General features: G+C 53.6%; 1 protein-coding gene across 1 annotated transcript in view; it reads left to right on the top strand.

Annotated features, from left to right (window-relative positions):
- Positions 1 to 3,472: 3,472 nt before the first annotated feature.
- The window catches only part of TMPRSS6 (transmembrane serine protease 6), a 41,400-nt gene continuing 23,632 nt past the window's right edge, over positions 3,473 to 21,240 (top strand). Inside the window, exons 1-6 of the mRNA XM_054543383.2 lie at positions 3,473 to 4,724; positions 9,757 to 9,890; positions 11,279 to 11,346; positions 11,902 to 12,086; positions 12,382 to 12,423; positions 18,308 to 18,512. Of these exons, the coding sequence (XP_054399358.2) occupies positions 4,523 to 4,724; positions 9,757 to 9,890; positions 11,279 to 11,346; positions 11,902 to 12,086; positions 12,382 to 12,423; positions 18,308 to 18,512 (836 nt within the window). The 5' untranslated portion in view covers positions 3,473 to 4,522. The remainder of the gene's footprint in view (positions 4,725 to 9,756; positions 9,891 to 11,278; positions 11,347 to 11,901; positions 12,087 to 12,381; positions 12,424 to 18,307; positions 18,513 to 21,240) is intronic.

Genomic DNA, 21,240 nt, shown 5'->3' with positions numbered 1-21,240 from the left:
CAGGGAGGAGGCAGATAAATGATATATTTGCATATCAGGCAATTTAGGCCTCAGTAATTGCTATAAAGAAAAATGCAGGAGAGACAGGGGAGTGCCCAGGGAAGGCCTCTCTGGAGAGGTGACATCTGACCCTTTGGAGGAGGTAAAGGAGGGAGCCGCGAGGCCAGCAGAAAGGAAAACATCCCAGGCTCAGCAAGGAGCAAACCTCCCACTCAGCAAAAAGGACAGGAAAACTGAGGCCCCGGACCTTTTGGGACTGTGTTCTAGGTGGATGGAAGCCGTGCGAGGCTCGTGGACAGGGCACATGGTGACAACACGCAGTGGCCATTGTGTGAGAACTCACTGGGCGGTGGGGGGCGGGTGACTGGCTATTGCAGGAGTCGAGGTGATAGATGATGGTGGCCTGGATGATGGTGGAGTCATGGAGGGCCAAGAAGGGGCTGAGTTTGGGGGGCATTTGGAAGGTAGGGCCACAGGCTTTTCCAAAGGTGCTGGACCCTGAGAACGGGGGAGCCGTTGTATTATATGATAGTAAAGACAAGAGTGGAACCGTCATCTTCACAACTGTCCACTGCCTCTCCTCCTGCTGGGCAGGAAACCCAAGAGGATGGGAATGGGGTCTCTTAGAGTCACCATGTGCCACCCTGTCACCACCACAGAGCCTGGCACCAAGCAGGTGCTAGACAAAGATAGGGTGACTGAGCATTGAACCCGGGACCCCACAGGCCCACACCATTGTCCATGTCCCAGTGCCAGGCCTCACAAGTCCTCCTTCTTGGAGGCAGCAAGATAGAGAGAGAGCCCTGTACCAGGGGCCTAGAGACTCGGCGGTTTCATTCATTCTTTCTGATCCTTCACTCATGTGACGGGCTGTGTGGCGTTCCATGGGGAACCCCAGAGGTGAGCAAGATGCCGGCCCTGCCTGTTCTGTAGGGAACAGAGGCAAGACCCAAAGCCAAGGCATATTCTTGATCTGATCAAGGGCTGCCCAGGGGAAGGGGCAGCTTAACTAGCCAGAGGCCCAGAACCCAGTGCCCGGCAGGTGGCTTGGTAAGAGTTCCCCACAGTGCAGGCAGGGGGACTCAGCTGCACAAAGGCAGGGTCTCGTGGGCCTAGTGTACCATGTGCATGATGGAATTTATAGCCACGAGGAGGGTGGACAGCAGCCTGGCCATGGAGGGTCTTGGGTGCCGCAGCAAGAGGTTTGGATGATAAGTGGCTGGGAGCTGTGAAAGGATCCTGAGCGGGTGAGCGATTGAGCTGGGGAGGGAGGGTGCGCTGGAAGACGCAATGGAGGCAGGGGACCTAGTGAGGAGGCCGCCCCAGGAGTCTGGGTGGGAAGTTATGATGAGCCCGGGGGAATTAATTTCCCACTACCGCCATGTGGACCATGGCTTGGGTTTTTACAGAGGGTTTCCTGAAAATGAGCCTCTCTGTGCTGCTCAAAGTCCTCCCAGATGGATGCGAGGGGCATTTAGAGGGAGGCAAAATCTGCATAGAGAAGGAGGCCTGGCTTGGAGGATGAGAGGGGAGGGGAGGCCCACCAAGCACCCCACCATGAGCTGCCCCTCTTCAGGCCTCCTCTAATGGACCCACGACCTGCTCCAAGCCTCAGTTTCCCTCTCTTTACACTGATTATCTGAGAGGTAGTAGGGCTCAGTGGTCAGGGCGTCACTCTGAAGTCAATCTGCATGACTTTGCAGCCTGGCTCTGCTGCTGACCAGCTGTGTGACATTAGCCAAGCTGTTCAACCTCTCTGTGCCTTGACTTTCCCATCTGTAAAGTAGGAGTGATTGGAGTACCTGTCCCCACAGGATCTGTGTAAGGCTTACATGAGAAAGTGCACATAAAGCAACAGAGACAATTGAAATAAATGTCACCTGTTATCACCTCTATGCCCCCGAGTCCCCATGGCTCTATGAGTCATCCCAAAATAGCTCCTTGGTGATCCAGACTCAAGAGTAAAACAGGGCCAGGTATGGTAGCTCACATCTGTAATCTCAACACTTCAGGAGGCCAAGGTGAGAGGATCGCTTGAGGCCAGGTGTTTGAGACCTGGTCTCTACAAAAAATAAAACTAAAAAATTAGCCAGGCGTGCTGGTGCACCTGTAGTCCCAGCTACTTGGGAGGCTGAGGTGGGAGGATCACTCGAGCCCAGGAGTTGGAGGCTGGAGTGAGCTATGATTGTGCTACTATACTCCAGCCTGGGTGACAGAGTGAGATCCTGTCCCTTAAACAAAAGGGGTGCAACGGGAGTATGGCGTCCTCCTCTGGCAGAGGGAGGGGACGAGGGATTGAAAGGAGGGCAAGGAGCCAGCCCATCACCTGGGATCTTCCCAATCCAGCAAACCTTCTCAGATTTTGAGGACAGCCACCTCAGTCACAGGTGGCCAGCCCAGGACAGACAGGCAGCTCTGCGCTGGGGACTCAAACCTGCCATGTAGCCTCATGCAAGAGTCTCAGCGCCCTGTTACTGGTCTGTTTCTTGCCTGTTTCTCACCAGGGATGCTGTGAACATTTGAGGAAGTGGGCGGGGCTGTCCCACCCATTGCTGGACATTTACCATTTACCATTTACCATTTACCATTCCCCGGCCTTAGCCCAATAAAAGCCAGCAGGGCCCACTCCACATGCAGGAATATCCTAGCTTAGTTGTGGAGGGGGATGTCATGCCCAGTGAGGGTCCCCTGCAGTCCCTCCCTTCCTTGTATCTGATGGGGACTGCTCAACAGAGTCACTGTGGCTGAACACCAAAGACCCTTAGCTGGGAAGGATGCCAAGGGGAGCTGGAGGGAGCCAGGAAGCTGGGAGAAGGGCCAGGGCCCTTCACATCCACCTGGGAGGACTTTGAGCATTACTAAAGAGCCCCATTTTTGGAAACCCACTGTGTAAAACCCCAAGACACAGCCCAAAGGAAGCCCCCACCTGCATCTGGGGTGCATTTTATTTATTTTTTTATGTTTTTTTTTTTTTTTCGAGCAGAGTCTTGCTCTGTCACCCAGGCTGGAGTACAGTGGCATGATCTCAGCTCACTGCAACCTCCCCTGCCCAGGTTCAAGTGATTCTCCTGCCTCAGCCTCCCGAGTAGCTGGGATTACAGGTGCCCACCACCACGGCCGGCTAATTTTTGTATTTTTCATAGTGACAGGGTTTCACCATATTGGCCAGGCTGATCTCGAACTCCTGACCTCAGGTGATCCACTCGCCTCAGCCTCCCAAAGTGTTGGGATTACAGGTGTGAGCCACGGCACCCGGCCCTGGGGTGCATTTTAAAGCTACACAGTATTTATGGATATAGTAAGAGGAGATGAACTTTGCCGTAGTCTGGAGCCCTTGCTCTCCTGGTGGGTGGGTCAAAGCTTTCTCTGTACTGTGGGGAAACCTGCCTGAAAGGCCAAATACATTGGGATGTTTGCTTGAAAGGGTCTCAAAATAGAGTTGGAACCCTGGAGCATGGAGAGGGATGACATTCAGTTGCTATTTAATCATGATTTGTTAATTAACAGCTCATTTATGGGAGGCATCTTAGATTCGTGGAAAAAGCAGGGAGTCAGACATGCAGACTCAACTGCCACTTCCCTGCTGTGTGACCTTGGGCAAGTGGCTTAGCCTCTCTGGGCTTCAGCGTTTTTTTAATCTGTAAAATGCGTCTGGGAGTGAATGTCAGGTATTCAAATCACATTGGGAAAATGGGGCTAGGAAAAGCCCTAGACTGAATTATTGCTAGAACACTCTGGGTCTCAGTTTCCTTATCTGTTCAATGTGTGCAGAACTGGAGGATTAAGTGAGATAATGCAGGTGAAGTACCCACGTGGTGTGGGCTTGAGGAAGAAAACATGGGACAATGGTTCCATATCCCTGGGTGACCTGAAAATTAAGTGTGAAATGTCTCATGAGGGCACGAAATGAATATTAGTTTTTGTTCCCTTCCTTTGCTGCGAGACTTTGAGAGTAGAAAGGTGAGAGAGACGGTACTCTGTCAAGGAAGGCAGGTCCCTGGCCCAGGGCAGTGCCAGCTCAGGGGATTCTGGGGCAGGGGCTAAGTGCATACACTGTGTGGGCGTGGTGGAAGCTCTGTGAACCAGAACCAGGAGCAAGAAACAGCATTCCTTGTGTGGAAGGGAAATGAGGGCAAGAGGTCGGATGTCTACAGAAGTCTGCATCCCATGTACTTCAGTTCTGTCTGTGGGTGCAGCCTCTAGGGAGGTGGGTGTTTAGGTACTGAGACCTCCATCTGTCCTCTGACCATAGGGAAGCCAGTGGGAAGCAAAGGTGGGGTTCTTGAGCCAGACCCAGTCCAGTCCAGCTCTGGGGCCTGCCCTCTGGTGAGAGCTGACCTGAGATGCGCTTCCCTCCTCTGCGAGCTGTCTCGGCACCCACTTCCAGTCACTGCCGCCTGATGTTGTTACTCTTCCACTCCAAAAGGCAGGGAAGTCCTGCTCCTGTGCCCCACTGGTGCTCAGCAGAGGCTCCCTTGCAAATGTGAGGCTGTTTCCAACTTCGGTCTGTTTCCCTGGCAGGATGCCCATGGCCAAGGCCCCCCAGGTGGCTGGCGGGCAGGGGGACGGAGGTGATGGCGAGGAAGCGGAGCCGGAGGGGTTGTTCAAGGCCCATGAGGACTCCAAGAGAAAAGCCCAGGGCTACCTCCGCCTGGTGCCCCTGTTTGTGCTGCTGGCCCTGGTTGTGCTGGCTTCGGTGGGAGTGCTACTCTGGTATTTCCTAGGTAACGTCGTGGGACCGCCTGGGAGAGGCACCTGGGGAGGACTTGGGGTGACTGTAGCAGGCACAGCAGGACAGAACTGGGTTCCAGGCTCAGCCATGCTTAGCATGTTGCTGTGTGACCTTGGGCAAGTCACTTCTGCTTTCTGCGTCTCCCTCCCTGTCCTGCCAGCTGCAGATGCTGTCAGACCCTGGCTCCAGGTCCTATGGCTCAGGTCTGCTTCCTGCTTGGGCAAAGTGCCCCAAAGCTCCCCACCAGGTGGGGAAAGTGGGCTCTCCTAGCACCCAGTTCTTGTGAGCCAACCAGCCCACAGAGTGTAAACGTTGCCTTCCCTTGCCTACAGTCCTCCTGGGTTGCCCCTGAGGCTTGGAGCCAACCCAGCCCTAAAGAAGGAGGCCCAAAGGCACTGATGGTGCCTGGTACAAATTAGTGCCTCTGCTCACTTGAGCCCAGCCTGGGTTCTCCTCTAGGGTGGGGACCACAGCTCTATCCCCTCTGGGTTTTCAGGGTCCAGCATGAATGGGGGATGGAGCAGGCAGCTGGAGAGCAGCCAGCCTTGGGGCCCTCTGCCATGTCCTTAATTATGGCCGGCCCCTCCCTGATGTCACAGCCCTCAGTCAGTCCCCTGGTGCCCAGGGAGCAACTGGCCTGTGCTCTGGGCCCATTCATCCAGGCCTCTGTTCATTCATTCATTCATTGAATGAATGCTCTTGAGCATCTATTATCTTTCTCTAAGATCGATGGAGTCTCTCCTCTTCCTTCTGCCTTTGACAGTGGGAAGTAATGGAGAGACTAAATTAGACTGTGCCTCTACACTGTACACCGTAGAAGATCCATTCATTCGTTCATTTACTCAGTGCCAAGCACCTCCTGTGTGCCAGGTTCTGGGGATAGTCCCTGTCCTTGTGATTTAGCCAAGGCATCAGACCTGACACTTTTGCTAAAGCATAGCATGTGCTGGGACAGAGGAAGCTGAGGGCTGGGAAGCCACGGAAGGGACAACCCAGCTGCCTGCGTGATCAGAAGCATCCCATTAAACATCCTGCAAAGGATAGCTAGTGCTCTTACTGGCTGAATCTCCTGGTGGAATTCCAGGCCTGTTGAAAGCAACCTGGGGACCAACTTTGTAGCAGTGGAGAGAAATCCACGTAGGCCTAGATCCAAGGGGGTCAGGGTTGGGAGTGTCTGGAACCAGCATCTGGGAGTGACGCTATTGGGAACCCCAGGTCTGACACGGGCCTGCTTGCAATGACTTACAGTGATTCTACCCAGAGTTGAGCAATGCAGGCAGTAGACGCCATGTGCATTTCACCACCGGCAGGAAGCCAGTGCCCCAGATAGCACAGGGCTGTGGGGGCCTCCTCAGGTAGCGGGCTAATGAGTCTACAGGGTAAACCACGGGGCACTGGGCTGGAGGGCCAGGAACTCACCTGCCAATTATTTCTCTTTGCAGAGGAGTTTAATTCCCCCTGATTATGCTCCTGGGGTAAATCACCCCCACCCCAGGAGAGGTGCTCCATGGGGCTGAGGACCCAAGGGGTGAGTGCTCCCAAGCCTCTGCTGGGGGAAGCCAACTCCCCACAGAGGGATTAAGGGTTGAAGGAGGCACTTCGGGAGCTGTTTGAAAGACTCCTCCCGCCTTGACCAGGCTGTGCTCCTGGGACTGGGCGCTGGGCAAGGAGGTGGATCAGAGACACGCCCTGCCCTTTCTGGAAGAGGAGGTGCACAAGTGACCAGTGACACTGGAGCAGGACAGGCCCCAAGCGAGGAGGACGGCCTGGCCCGAGGAGAGGGTGTGGCCAGCTTCCTAAGAAGGATGGTAGCAGGACCCTTAATACCACCAACCATATTTCCCGGGTCCTTTCCCTTTCCTGCTCTCCCAGGCAGGAGTTTTATGTGTTCTCAAGCCCCCAGCACCCGCCTGCCCCTGTCTCCTGCTTCAGTGAGAAAACAAAACAGCTTAGAAGAGAAGCCTCATATATGTTGGCCCACCTGCCCTCCCGGCTGCATCACATGTACTCCTCCTGGGACCCCGATCCAACCCCCTCTGCCCATAAAATGGCCCAGCACCAGCAAGGACGCCCTCTCTCCCCCAGCAGCAGCATCTGTCAATGTCCCTTGGGGTGCCTCCCCCATTTCTCTGCTCCTTGAAGGAGCTGTCAATCCATATACCCAGTCTCTCTGTGCCCTTTCCAACCTGGCTCCCTCTGCCCCCCAACTCCAATGGCCATTGTCAAGCTCGCCAACATGCCAGGTTGCTAAATCCAACGTCCACTTCTCAGTCGTCATTGCACTTGACCCGGGGGCTCACCCCCACCTCCAGAAGCCCTTTCCTCCCTAGACTTTGGGCTGCCACCGGGTCCTTTCTGCTCAGCGGGTTGCTTTTTCTGTGTCCCTGCTGATGGGGGTGGGGGGGCTCTCCTTTCTCTCTCCACCCACTTCTTTTGTGATCTCATCTGTTACCCTTAGCTTCAAGTGCCCTTTATACCCTGATAACACCCACATTTGCATTTCTAGCCTGGGCCTCTCCCTTGAGCTTGACTCTAGAGCTGCCTCTGCTCTTCCTCTTACATGTCTAAGGAGCATCTCGGACCCCAGGCGTTCAGACCATGAGGTCTCTGCGTAATTTTCCCCAGACCTGTACCTCCCACATCCCAGTCCAAGACGATGTCTTCTTTCTGGCACCTTCCCCTTACTCCTTTCTTTCTTTTCCACCCCAGCCCCACTTTGCCAGCAAACCTGGTCATCTCTACTCCAAAATACATCAAAAGCAGCTGATGCCAATCACTTCCCACCCTCTCCTCTGCCACAGCTGGGGCCAGACTCTGTCCCCCTGGACATCTCTCCCCTGGAGCCCTGCAGGCGTGTCCTTGATGCTCTCCCTGCCTCTGCCCTGCCTCCTTAGAGCCTTTCTCAACATAACAGCAGAGGTGCCATTTGATAAAGCAAACCAAATCCTCTAACTTCGGTGCTTAGACCCTCGCATGGGGCCAGGCGCATGGCTCACACCCATAATCCCAGCACTCTGGGAGGCCGAAGCAGATGGATCACCTGAGGTCGGGAGTTCGAGACCAGCCTGACCAACATGCAGAAACCCTGTCTCCACTAAAAATACAAAATTAACCAGGCGTGGTGGTGCATGCCTGTAATCCCAGCTACTCGGGAGGCTGAGGCAGGAGAATCGCTTGAACCCTGAAGGCAGAGGTTGTGGTGAGCCGAGATCAAGCCCTTGCACTCCAAGCTAGGCAACAAGAGCAAAACTCTCTCAAAAACAAAACAAAACAAAAAAAAGCACCTCCCATTCCTCCCATCTTACCCAGGGTGAAAGCCCGAGTCCTCCCAGGCCTGGCAAACCCTACCCGGCCTCTCCCCTTCCCCATCTCATACCCTCCTGCTGTCCTGTTGCTCACTCTTTGCTGCTCCTGAAACACACCAGGCCTTTGCACTTGCCCCCGCCTGGGGACATTCTTTCCACAGATGTACATCACCTTGTTCCCTGACCTCCATATTGCAGCCCGCCCCATGCCCTGATTTCCACCGCACTGACCACGTCTAACCTGTTATACACGATGTGTGGTTTACCGTCTGATTCCTTGCTAGTCTGCAAGCTATGAAGGGCAGTTTTTTCTTGATTGTTCTGTTCGTTGTTTTGCTCATATAGTCCCAAGAGCTTTGGCTCAGTTCCTACACATAGCAGACTCTCAGGAAGTATTTGTTGAGTGAATGAATAGGGGTGTAAACCAGGGCTATGAGTCTACCCTCTTCACTTCAGCCAAAATAGTCTTTGTAAAACAGAAGTCTGATGACATCATTCCTGATTTTAAACCTTTCATGGTTTCCCTTGTTCATCGGGTAAAGACCCAATGGGCCCTGCCCTGCCGAGGCCCCAGCTCCTTGCTGCTCCTCCCTGTCTCTGACTGCTCCAGCCAAAAAGGCTTTCAGCCTGGGTCCTCACCATGGTCCCCGTGCTACCAGCCCTGTGCCTCATGCTGCTCCCTCTGCTTGAAGGTACTTCCCTCTCTCTTCTCCTACCAATTTACAGCTTCCCCATCCCTACATCTCAGCTGGAGAGCCACTCCACTCTGGCCCAGGCTGAGTGTCCTTGTCACGTCCCCTCAACAGCACCGTGTGGCACTGCTCCCTGATGGCACTGCTCACAGATGGCACTGCTCCCTGATGGCACTGCCCACAGACGGATGCCACATGCTGTGTGGTTGCCAGAGCCACGCCTTTCTTACCCACCACTGTCAGCTTCATGAGGGGAGACACATCTGTCTTGGTTAACTGGCGTACCCCATGTAATAGGTCCTCACCATGGTCCCCGTGCTACTGGCCCCATGCCCTGCGCTGCTCTCTCTCCTTGAAGGTACTTCCCTCCCTCTTCTCTTACCAATTTACAGCTTCCCCATCCCTACATCTCAGCTGGAGAGTCACTCCACTCTGGCCCAGGCTGAGTGTCCTCGTCACGTCCCTTCAACAGCACCATGTGGCACTGCTCCCTGATGGCACTGCCCACAGATGGATGCCACATGCTGTGTGGTTGCCAGAGCCACACCTTTCTTACCCACCACTGTCAGCTTCATGAGGGGAGACACATCTGTCTTGGTTAACTGGCATACCCCATGTAGTAGGTGGTTAGCACACACCTGTGGGATCCCTGGGTGACCTCACGAGTGGAAGGATGCTGACCCATGACCTTGGCCTCCTGGGCCTATGTGGATTTCCTGCCCTTCATGTCGTGGGTGTCCTGGACTGGTCACTGTGTCAGCCTCTCCCTGGGAACCTGTAGGACACCATCCATCTGGGAGCCTCTCCCTCCCTGGTACCTTGCAGCCAGTTTGTCATCCAATAAACTTTAGATGACCATGATGACAATGGCAGTGACAAAGATGATGATGATGACGTTGATGGTGCCGTGGAGACCCAAGACACTGGGGCTGAGCTGAGGGTGTGGGTGGCAGGAGAAGGCATGGAAGAGACGGGAGCCTTTCCCACCCGCTTCCTCCACTAACCCTGCTGGTTCCTTCCTGGGCAGGGTACAACGCGGAGGTGACGGTCAGCCAGGTGTACTCAGGCAGCCTGCGCGTGCTCAATCGCCACTTCTCCCAGGATCTTACCCGCCGGGAATCTAGTGCCTTCCGTAGTGAAACTGCCAAAGCCCAGAAGATGGTAGGAAAGGATTTGGGGGATGAGAAGGAGGGAATGTGGGGGTGAAAAGAGAGGGGTGGGGTCTGATCACATGGAGCCAGTTGGTCAACCCATCTGGAGCACTCACGGGGACCACAGCCCTGCTCCAGGCACCATGGAAGCAGATGAGGTTGAGGGTCATGGCAAAGTTAGTGGACGCTTGGGTCAATCGCACTCGGATTAGATCCTGATCATGCCTCTTACCAGGCGTGGAGCATGACCTTGGGAAAGGTCCCGCAGTGCAGCGGACACTATTGAGGGCCCAATTCTGCCCTTCCGTTACAGGACGGTGGCCCACTCCTGCCCCTCCGTTATAGGATGGTGGCCACTCCTGCCCCTCCGTTATAGGATGGTGGCCCACTCCTCCCTCTCCGTTACAGGATGGTGGCCCGCTCCTGCCCCTCCGTTACAGGACGGTGGCCGCTCCTGCCCCTCTGTTACGGGATGGTGGCTCACTGCACGGAGGCTGGTCTACTGCCTGCCACTCTCAGGCTGCAGGACCAGTGCCCAGCAAGGCAGGCCAGAAGTGCCTGGGAGTTATTCCCAGGAGCAACCCTGAACCATGAGCGCTGGAGTGGCTGGAGCTTCTTTGGCCCTGGCAGGGGGAATAGTTCAGAGAATGTTCCAGGCTGTGTCCCAGAGATGCCCTATTGGGCTGAGCTCAGATGCTCTCAGCTCTACACTCCGCATTCATGGCCCTGTGTTGGTTGCCCACTTTCCAGTCTCTCCCTCCCAACTACTGTTTCCCAGAATCACCTCCAAATAAACCACTTGCCCCACCTTGTCAATGGAGGGTCTGCTACTGAGGGACCCAGCCTGAGGCTGCCCGTTTCCTCCTCCATGAGGTAGGGGTGATAACAACAGGACCCGGCTGCAGATTTGTTGTGGGTTGCAGTGAAGTTGAGATAACACGAACACTATTCCCACGCTGTGCAAATGCTTAAGAGCCTGTAATCCTGCCACCAGCTCTGTAGTTGGAGATGTGCAAAAACTCCAATCAGCTGTGCTACCCATCAGAGCTGCTGGCTTGTCCCAGGCCATGGGAGGAGGTGCAGAGGGGACCCAGGAGCTGAGCAGGGGTTTCTCAGAGTTGAGGAGTGACTTTTGGCAAGGGGCAGAGAGGTCATCGGCAGTGTGGGTGGAGGTGAGAGGGGGGTGTAGTGGAAAGGGAAAGAAGGGGACGGGGTGTGAGATTCATGTGTGCCCCAGCCCGGCCACTCAGTGCTGTGTGGCTGTGATCAAGCCTGTGCACCTTGGAGAATGATGCATGGAGCGGGGCTGCTGGTAGGAGCAAAGGGCACCCCAAAGTAGGAAGTGGCCCTGTCTGCCCTGCAGAGGGTCCCAGGGGCTGTTGTCTTCCCTTCTCACAGCTCAAGGAGCTCATCACCAGCACCCGCCTGGGAACTTACTACAACTCCAGCTCTGTCTATTCCTTTGGGTGAGTGGTCCTTGCCCCGACCAGCTCCTGCAAGAAGCTGAGATTCAAAGAATGGGAGGGGACTCTGTAGGCTTCTGATGCAATGCCTTCATGTTTCAAATGAGGAAACTAAGGCATAGAGAGGGAACTTGGCTTCCTGCATGTCACCCTCCCTTCATTGGGCTCTTCTGTAGAATGGAAACATGGGTGTGATAGGTTTGCACCAGACAATGACTGTGATGGCTGATCAAGGGCCTGACACCATCAGGCGAGGCGATGTTGGAGGGGGATGGGGTTAAGAGCATTGGCTCCAGGGCCCGACTGCCCCGTCCACTTCTGGTTTGGCTACTTGCGGCATAGTCTATGAGGCACAAGTTCACCTCTCGTGCTTCAGTTTTCTCATTTGTAAAATAAGGATTATGAGAGCGCCTCCTTCAGAGGTTGCTAGAGGCTTCTGCGTGAAGATGGACAGCAATGGCTAGGATGTGGAAAGTGCTCGATGTGCATGAGCAGGAGTGGAGCTGGGGCCAGACCTCAGAATCCTTCCCTGGCGTCTCTCACTTCTACCTGCCTTAGGGAGGGACCCCTCACCTGCTTCTTCTGGTTCATTCTCCAAATCCCCGAGCACCGCCGGCCGATGCTGAGCCCCGAGGTGGTGCAGGCGCTGCTGGTGGAGGAGCTGCTGTCCACGGTCAACAGCTCAGCTGCCGTCCCCTACAGGGCCGAATACGAAGTGGACCCCGAGGGCCTAGTGATCCTGGGTCAGTACTGGGAGCGGAAACATGGGGTTGGCCTCATGAGGTTGGGGGAAACAAGCTGTGGTGTGGCCCGGGGAGGCTGCCTGCCAGGGCTGGGGTGATGTCAGGGCGGGCCCCCCAGGTGAGGTAGTAGTGCCATTGCATTCAAGGAGCCAGGACGGAAGGGCAGGGTGGGGGCGTTTAGGGTAAATCTCAGACAAGGCTGGCTCCAGGAGTCTCCTCTAATTTTATTTTCATTGTGTTTTCTTTTATTTGTTTTTTGTTCTTGTTTATTTGTTTGTTCATTTCCTTTTATCAGAAGCCAGTGTGAAAGACATAGCTGCACTGAATTCCACGCTGGGTACGCTACTTTTTTTTCCCCCTCCCCACTTTCCTTTTGAGTTGGTGTTTGTCTTGACTTTGTTGTGTGTCAGGGGGACACATGGCTTCTATCGTGTGTGCAGGGAGCCCTGGCCAAGAGTCACCCAGGGGATGCCATGGTGGACTCAGTGATGTGTCCCAAGCAAGTCTTGCAGCCTGTAGGGGGAGAGGAGGTGGTGTTGTGCATGCGTGTATTTGTGTGTGTCTTGTAGACGGGTGTGCATGCGTTCCTGTGTGGGTGTGAGGATGAGTCAGGTTTAGTGGTCCACGAACGTGAGTCTCCTCTATCATTGACTTCAACCTGCCCACAAGCTAGTTTCCACTGATGGTAGAAAATCGTCTTGCCAATTCATGGTTTATCAGTGACATTGGTTTTAAAACTTGGTCTTTTGGAGGTAGCGGTGCCATTGCATTCAAGAACACTCCTTCCACCTTTTCCTTTCCTTTCCAGTCAGGCTCATCAGCCCTCCCTCCCTACCTGGTGCCATATTGCTAGAGTCACCTTGCGTTTCTCCAAGCGGACCCACAATCTTTCAGCTGACCAGCAGAGTGACCACGCTGCACAAGGCAGGAGGTGCTGTCCAAGTTGTAGTTTGTGTGAGTTGTGCAGTGCACCAACTGGCTGCTGGAGTCTATGGCCCCTAATGCAGTGCACCAACTGGCTGCTGGACTCTATGGCCCCTAAATTCTCAGATTCCTCCCACACTATCTAGCGTTGTCACTCAGAGCCAAGGTGGGGGTGAGCGTCTCAACCCCTTCTCAGGGAGGGAGGCAGAGTTTAAATCCTTGTTATACCTTTCTTTACCTTCCCCTCTTCCCATCCTGCTGGTCAAATGCTTGCTTCTTTGTTGAATGGAGGTGATGAGGTCAAAGTAGTTTTCAAAGAGGTGAAATCATGATTCTTATACAAAGATAGAGTGACCATGTGTCAAACATTTATTTAGCTGATTAATGGGGGAACGAGTGGAATGGTAAAGAATGCAAGAAACTGATCTATTTGTCTATCTATCTATCTATCTATCTATCTATCTATCTATCTATCTATCTATCTATCATCTCTCTGTGGATATCTGTCTGCTTGTCTATCTAGTTATCTAGCTAGCTAGCTGTCTATCTATTATCTATCTGTCTGTCTCTCTCTCTGTCTGTCTAGCTAGCTAGCTGTCTGTTTATATCTATCTATCTATCTATCTATCTATCTATCTATCTATCTATCTATCATCAATCGTTAATGGAAAAAGAGAACTGCTGGAATAAGATTACCAAGTTAGATACAAACCTGGTTAAGGTCCTACCAGGCAAGAAAACTCAAACCTTTGGGGTTGTCTTTTCTAGTGAATTAAAGTCATTGACAGCTTATTATAGTCTTCTGAAAGTTAACATCTACCTCTACAGAGTTCAAGATTGATAATCTACAACCAATAGTAAGTCAGAGATATTACTCCTGAGAGCCTCGGGGGACTTAATCAGACGATGCTTGGAGACAGAGACTGGCTCACTGCAGCCTGGACACCGAATCTGGTTCATTGCTGCCTGATTTTGTATAGCCCATGAGCCAAGAATGACATATATATATATATATAACAGAGTCTCACTCTGTCATCCAGGCTGGAGTACAGTGGCGCGATCTCAGCTCACTGCAACCTCCACCTCCCAGGTTCAAGCAATTCTCCTGCTTCAGCCTCCTGAGTAGCTGGGACTACAGGCGCCTGCCACCATGCCTGGCTAATTTGTATATTTTTAGAAGAGATGAGGTTTTGCCATGTTGGCCAGGCTGGTCTCGAACTCCTGACCTCAGGTGATCCACCTGCCTCCACCTCCCAAAGTGCTGGGATTACAGGTGTGAGCCACCATGCCTGGCCCCATAGGACCTTTTTCAATCATTAAAAAATGTAAAAGTCAGCCAGGCATGGTGGCTCATGCCTGTAACCCAGCACTTCGGGAGGCAGAGGCAGGCAGATCACCTGAGGTCAGGAGTTCGAGACCAGCCTGGCCAACAAGGTGAAACCCTGTCTGTTCTAAAAATATAAAAATTAGCTGGGCATGGTTGTGCGCACCTGTAGTCCTAACCAATCAGGAAGCTGAGGCAGGAGAATCACTTGAACCTGGGAGATGGAGCTTGCAGTGAGCTGAGATGGTGAGATTGTGCTACTGCACTCCAGCCTGGGCGACAGAGTGAGATTCCATCTCAAAAAAAAGAAAGAAAGAAAGAAAAGGGAAAGGTCCTATGGAAAGTTATTTTTTCTCCTGCAATAGAAGTGCTATGTAATAGCCTCATGTTGCCTCATGCCTCTGTGTCCCCATGTTCCTGGCAGTTGTTCTGTAATTATCTGTGCTCGGTGGGTGTTCGTTTCATGAATGAATGATTGAACAAATGAACGAAAGCATGAATGAGGAGACTGGTTCAGTGCATGTCCAGAGCACAGAGTCTCGGGGGCAGAGATAACAACTGAAATCCTTGAAGTTGACTTTCTGAGCACTTCCTTCATGCCAGGCCCCATTCCTGCGCGGAGGACACCAGGATGACCGTGTCCTCACCCCTGCCCTCGGAGGAGCTTCAAGCCCCATGAGGGAGACAGACACATAAACAGATTCTCATAACACCAAGTGCCAGTGTGAGAATAGAGGCCCCAGAGGCAGCGGAGAGAGGGAATTGTTCGTTCCAAAGCAGAGGAGGGGGCAAATCAAGAGCCTCACACAGAGTCCCAGATCTATAGGAGGCAGGGGTTGCTCCTGACTGGGGGATCCTGGAAGACTTCATGGAGGGGGCATCAGATTTGGGCATGGGCCGGGCGTGGTGGCTCACGCCTGTAATCCCAGCACTTTGGGAGGCCGAGTTGAGCGGATCACCTGAGGTCAGGAGTTCGAGGCCAGCCTGGCCAATGTGGCAAAACCCCATCTCTACTAAAAATACAAAATTAGCTGGGCATGGTGGCGCATGCCTGTAATCCCAGCTACTTGGGAGGCTGAGGCAGGAGAATTGCTTGAACCCAGGAGGTGGAGGTTGCAGTGAGCCAAGATTGCACCATTGCACTCTAGCCTGGGCAACAAGAGCAAACTCCATTAAAAAAAAAAAAATTAGCTGGACATGGTGGTGTGCACCTGCAGTCCTAGCTACTCAGGGCTGGAGGAGGGGATGCTAAGGTGGGAGGATCACCTGAGCTCAGGAGGTTGAGGCTGCAATGAGCTGTTGTGATCGCATCACTGCACTCCAGCCTGGGTGACAGGCTGTCTCAACAATAAAATAAAATAATTTTCGAAAGAAAAAGAAATTTGGGCATAGGGGTAGGAAGGAATTTGTCAGGGTGAGAAGGAGAAAGGGTTCCCTGGGCAGAGGGAATGTCAGGGGCAAAGGCCAGGGGCGGGAACACCCAAGGCATGTTCAGTTACTTCCTCCCAGCGCCAAGAGGTGCCAGGCTCCCTGAAGGTGTTTCTGATTAACAAAAGGTTAGCACACACCTCTCCACGGAATTAGTCTAAAAAAAAACACAAAAAAACACAAAAACAAAACAGTAATTATTAAAGTGGCAAGAGCAAAAAAAAAAAAAAAAAGTAATTATTAAAGTGGCAAGAGCAAAGAATCTGCTTGGAGCAAGACTTAAAGAACCCAAAACCCTAGGAAGTGCCTGGCATCTTTCCCCAGCTGCTGGTGGAGGCCCTGTCCCTTCCCTAGGCAGATATGGTTGTTCTCTCTCTGGGGAGGTCAGCTCCCCACTGCAGTCAGCACGGCCAGGGGTCAGGGAGAAGGGGCTGAGCCACAGGTGGCAGCATCAGAGCAAAGTGTATTCACCTCTGTTCCCTTCCTGGTCCTCAGCACTGGCCAGAGGAGGTTGTAGGACAGGGATCATTATTACATCCATTTGACAGAACTCGGAATGGCTAAGCCACTGGCCCAGACTCAGTTAACTACCCAGAGCTAGTGAACATCTACCTCTACAGAGTCTGAGGTTGATAATCTACAACCAATAGTAAGTCAGAGTTATTACTCCTGAGAGCCTCAGGGGGACTTAATCAGACAATGCTTGGGGACAGAGACTGGCTCACTGCAGCCTGGACACCGAATCTGTCCCACTGCTGCCTGATTTTGTATGACCCTTGAGCCAAGAATGACATCATCACACAGCTGATGAGTGTTGGGGCTAGGTGGGGAGGGTAGTGCCCCTCCCTCCTTCTCTCCAGTTCTCTCCCCCTACACCCCCTCCTCTGGGGGCCCAGCAGATGGCGCTAGCCTCGGGGGCTGCCCTCAGGCTGACCAAGCTGACAGGGGGACCTTTGCTTGTCTGTGGCCTTCCAAAGAAGACGATTTAAAGCAGGGAAAATAGACTGAAAACTCAGGTTTTATAATTTCATGTCGGCAGGCTGCCTCCCACATCCCAGGTTCATTCCTAAATCCCCACTGGCTCCTGGAAGAACATCAGGCTTCTGGTGAGGTTTAAATGAGATACTGGATGCTCTACGGGAGAGAATATGTTCACTGCCAGACCCTGGTGCCTAGATTGAACACACAGTCGGTGCACAGTCACTGTTTTGAATGAATGAATGAATGAATGAATGAATGAATGATGCAGGTGGTACTGCTTTGTGAATTCTAGCAGTGCATCAGAACTTACGGATTAGATGGAAGAGCAGAGGCTCACTGGTGTGTGGGGTAGGGGGGTGGGGTATGATGGTGAAACAGTTGTGAAGTGAGGCAGCCGTGAGATGGGCTAGGTCTGAGCCTCAGGCGGGGCCAGCTGCAGGATGACAAGTCACAGGCCTTTCTCCCCAGCCCTACCTGCTCCGTCTCCCTCACACCCACCTGAGGAACAGGCACTGCCTTTACTGAGCCCCTACTGTGCAAGGCGCTGTGCTGGGCATTCAAACGTGTATCATCCCACAGCCTCTGCTGGCGGCCCTGCAAGGGTGGTGTTATCGTCCCATTCTATAGATGAGGAAAGCAAGGCCCAGGAAAGATTAGGTGGTGGCTGGGCAAACCCAGATGTGTCTGGCCCAGGTCTGTGCAATGGACACAATCATTGAAAGTATCTCGTAGAGTTGTTGTGGGCATTGAGTGAGACAGTGAGGGAAGGCATTCAGTTCAGTTTCTGGCCTGTAGCAAATGCTGATAAGCACCTGTTTTATTCTGATGGCTTCACCATCATTAGCTCAAAGCTCATGTCCTCCCCCCAGGGCAGCCTCCCAGACTCCTCCTTAGGGCACTCCCTTCTCTCTACGGGAAGTGAAGCCCTCATCCCTTCTCCTCCTCATTGCTTGTGGCCTCGCTGGTCTCCACAGCAGCCAGAGGAGTGTGTGGTCCAAGCCAGCCCATGTCCAGCCTGGCCCAACCTTCTGTGGCTCCCTATGGCTGCAGGAGAAAGCAGCGCCCATCCTGGGAATGGCCTGGGCCGGGCCTCCCTGCCTTCAGCTGGTCCTCTAGATACACGTGCCCTGTGTGTACTTTTCTCAAAGCTGCCCGGCTCGCCCCAGCCTCTTTGCTCACGCGAAGACCCCCAGGACGCCCCCAGCCCACAGGCCTGGTTTGGAGCCGTCACCTCCTGAGCTATTCTTGCCTGTTCTGTGTCTGTCTGTCCCCGCTGTCATCCATGTCCCCAGGCAGCGACTGGATCTTTACCTGGGCACTGAGAAGGCATGAAGCTCAGTGTGTGTCCATTCCATGAGTGAATGACTGAACCAATGAACAAATGCATGAATGAGGATACTGACAGGGAAAGAGAAGGATGGGGTAGAGCGTGTCTGGCTATCCCCACCCGGCTCCCCTGCCCAGCCCATCCTGCCTGGTGGAGGACCTTGAGGGACCTGGCTCCCCAGGGTCCCCTCTTTCTGGCTCACAGGAATCAGGGGCTGTGCCCTTCTCCCCGCTCCAGGTTGTTACCGCTACAGCTACGTGGGCCAGGGCCAGGTCCTCCGGCTGAAGGGGCCTGACCACCTGGCCTCCAGCTGCCTGTGGCACCTGCAGGGCCCTGAGGACCTCATGCTCAAACTCCGGCTGGAGTGGACGCTGGCAGAGTGCCGGGACCGACTGGCCATGTATGACGTGGCTGGGCCCCTGGAGAAGAGGCTCATCACCTCGTGAGTCTGCGGGAATGAGGGCAGGAGGGAGGGCTGGAAAGGAGAGTGGTTGATGGGGGAGTTGAAGGTCACACACAGCATTCTTAGACAAGGGGGGTAGGACCTTGGGCCTGGGTATCTGGGAGACAGGACGGCTAGCCTAGAGGGGATAGGGGACAGGAGGCTGGAGATGGTTGTGTACTGGGGGCGCTTCCCCTCCCCGAGCCTCAGTTTTCCCATCTGTAACAAAGCCGTTGTTCTAGATGACCCCTAAAGTCAGCTCTGGGAGGCACCGTGGCTTGTTGGGATGTTTCAGAGTCTGGCTGCAGCCTGGATTTTCAACCTCTGGGGTCATTCCTAAATCCTGACTGCTTCCTGGCAGAACACTCACCCTCTCTGCTTCCCAGGCTTCTGGTGGGGTTTAAATGAGATACTAGATTCTCCATGGGAGGGGATATCTTCACTACCGGGCCCTGGTGCCTAGATCAAACGCACAGTAGGTGTGCAGCATCTGTTTTGAGTGAATGAATGAATGATGTAGGTGATACTGCTTTGCAAGTTCTAGCAATGCATCAGAGCTCACGGATTAAATGTAAGAGCAGAGAGGCTTACTGCTGTGTGGGGTGGGGGTGTGGGGGTGTGATGGGGAACCCCCTGTCTCCTAGCTGTGTGCCCTAAGGCAAGTTACTTTGCCTCTCAGAACCTGCTTACCTTGCAGGATCATTGGAGGATTTAAATCGGACTATCTGTGCCATGATCCTTACCCATAGTGAGTACTCAGTAAATGCTAGCCATTATTATTATCATTATATATAGTCTAACTGGGACTGGGGCACAAAAGGCATTGAGTGACAGGAGCCATTTGGATTTTGATAAGTGGGGAGCTATTGAAAGTTCTGAGAGGCAAAGTAACTTGCCTTAGGGCACGCAGCTAGGAGGCAGGGGGTTCCCCATCACACCCCCACACGCCCACCCCACATACTAGTGAGCCTCTCTGCTCTTACATTTAATCCATGAGCTCTGATGCGTTGTTAGAACTTGCAAAGCAGTACCACCTACATCATTCATTCATTCACTCAAAATAGATACTGCACACCTACTGTGTGTTTGATCTAGGCACCAGGGCCCTGCAGTGAAGACATCCCCTCCCATGGAGAATCTAGTATCTCATTTAAACCCCACCAGAAGCCTGAGAGGCAGGGAGGGTGGGTTCATAATCATGCTTACCTTGCAGGATCATTGGAGGATTTAAATCAGACTATCTGTGCCATGATCCTTACACATAGTGAGTGCCTAGCACTTACACACTAGCCATTATTGTTATCATTATATATACTCTAACTGGGACTGGGACACAAAAGGCATTGAGTGCCAGGAGCCATTTAGACTTTGATATTTGGTAAGTGGGGAGCTATTGAAAGTTCTTGAGCAGAGGAGTAGGGCTTTAGGGCATGAGATATGGTGTGGAGTATGGAAGTGATCAGGATCAGAGGGCAGGTGGCTGGGGGTGGGGAGGAGGGACTGGAAATGGCCTTGACCTCTGGGAGCCTGGTCCTCCCACAGGATGGGGAGATGGGTGTTAGCCTACAAAGCGCTGCAGGAGGTGGGGAAGATGCTCTGGGCTGGGCAGTTCTCAGCGATTGTTTATTGAGCACTTACTTTGTGCCGGGCGGGCGTCAGGCTGATGCCTCTTCTGTCTCACTTGGGCCGTGGACAGCCTCCAGGCAGATAGGGATGGGACCAGTGTGTTCAGATCAAGCGCAGTCTTTGAATGTGAGCTGGCAGAGGTTCTTGCCACACCCCTCCCCCAGGGCCTCTCCGAGCTGCTCTCTCCGTGTCACCCCTCCTGCTGCCCTGCTGGGTGTGACCTGGATCTGCGGCATGTGCCTGGGAAGTGCGGAGAAGCCAGACACCATCTGACTTCCAGGTCCAACAAGGGTGGGGACACTTAGGGATTTCCCCTGGGGCTTCTCTGGGTGCCTCTCAGCCTGGGAGGGAACCTGACTGCCAGGCCCAGCTCTGTTCCTACTCACTGCGGCTCCTGGTGGCTCCTGGTGGTCCCAGACCTTTGGAGAAGCTCTAAAATGACAGGTCAGAAATTTGGGGTTCTCAAGCTTGTACCCCAGAAACCTGCTGGGGAATGGGGGTGAGGGGGACTTTGGTGGTGATGGGAAGACAGAGCAGGTGGCCCCTTGCCCAGCTTCAACCATGTGCTTTGATTCTGCGTTCCATATTTCATTTACAACAAGGGCTCTGCTGCTAGGTAAATAAAATGAAACCCCCCAACAATGAAAGCTAAAGCCCCCATTAAAGGTGACCTCCAGGTCTCTTCCATCCTAATAGCGTATCTCCCACCTCCCAGGGAAGATGAGCCAGTAAGGCCAAAAAGGACGTGGCTGTTTGGGAGGGTGGGGGGGCACAGGTGTGGTTGGGGAGACTTGGGCACTGCAGCAGGAAGATCAACCTGGGATGGTAGGAAGAAGGGACGAGGGCCTGGGGGGTGAGGGGGTAGTGCCCGCTACTGGAGGCCACCTCCCTCCCCTGGCAAGAGGCCAGAGGAAATGCCCCATCCCCAGACCCTGGGCACCAAGACCCTCCCAGGGAGACCCTTGGGGTTATGCCCACCATGCCTCCAGCTGGCTGCAGGCTGCTCGGGTGCCATGTGTAGCGATTTTGAGGCTGTACTTGGAGGAGCTCAGGTACTCGCTTGCCAAGGTGCCCGCAATCCCTCCAGCGGCACCCCTTCCTC

This window comes from Pongo abelii, chromosome 23 (assembly GCF_028885655.2).
Source record: "Pongo abelii isolate AG06213 chromosome 23, NHGRI_mPonAbe1-v2.0_pri, whole genome shotgun sequence".
In the NCBI taxonomy this organism is placed as follows: Eukaryota; Metazoa; Chordata; class Mammalia; order Primates; family Hominidae; genus Pongo; species Pongo abelii.
This window is presented reverse-complemented; position numbering and strand designations above follow the sequence as displayed.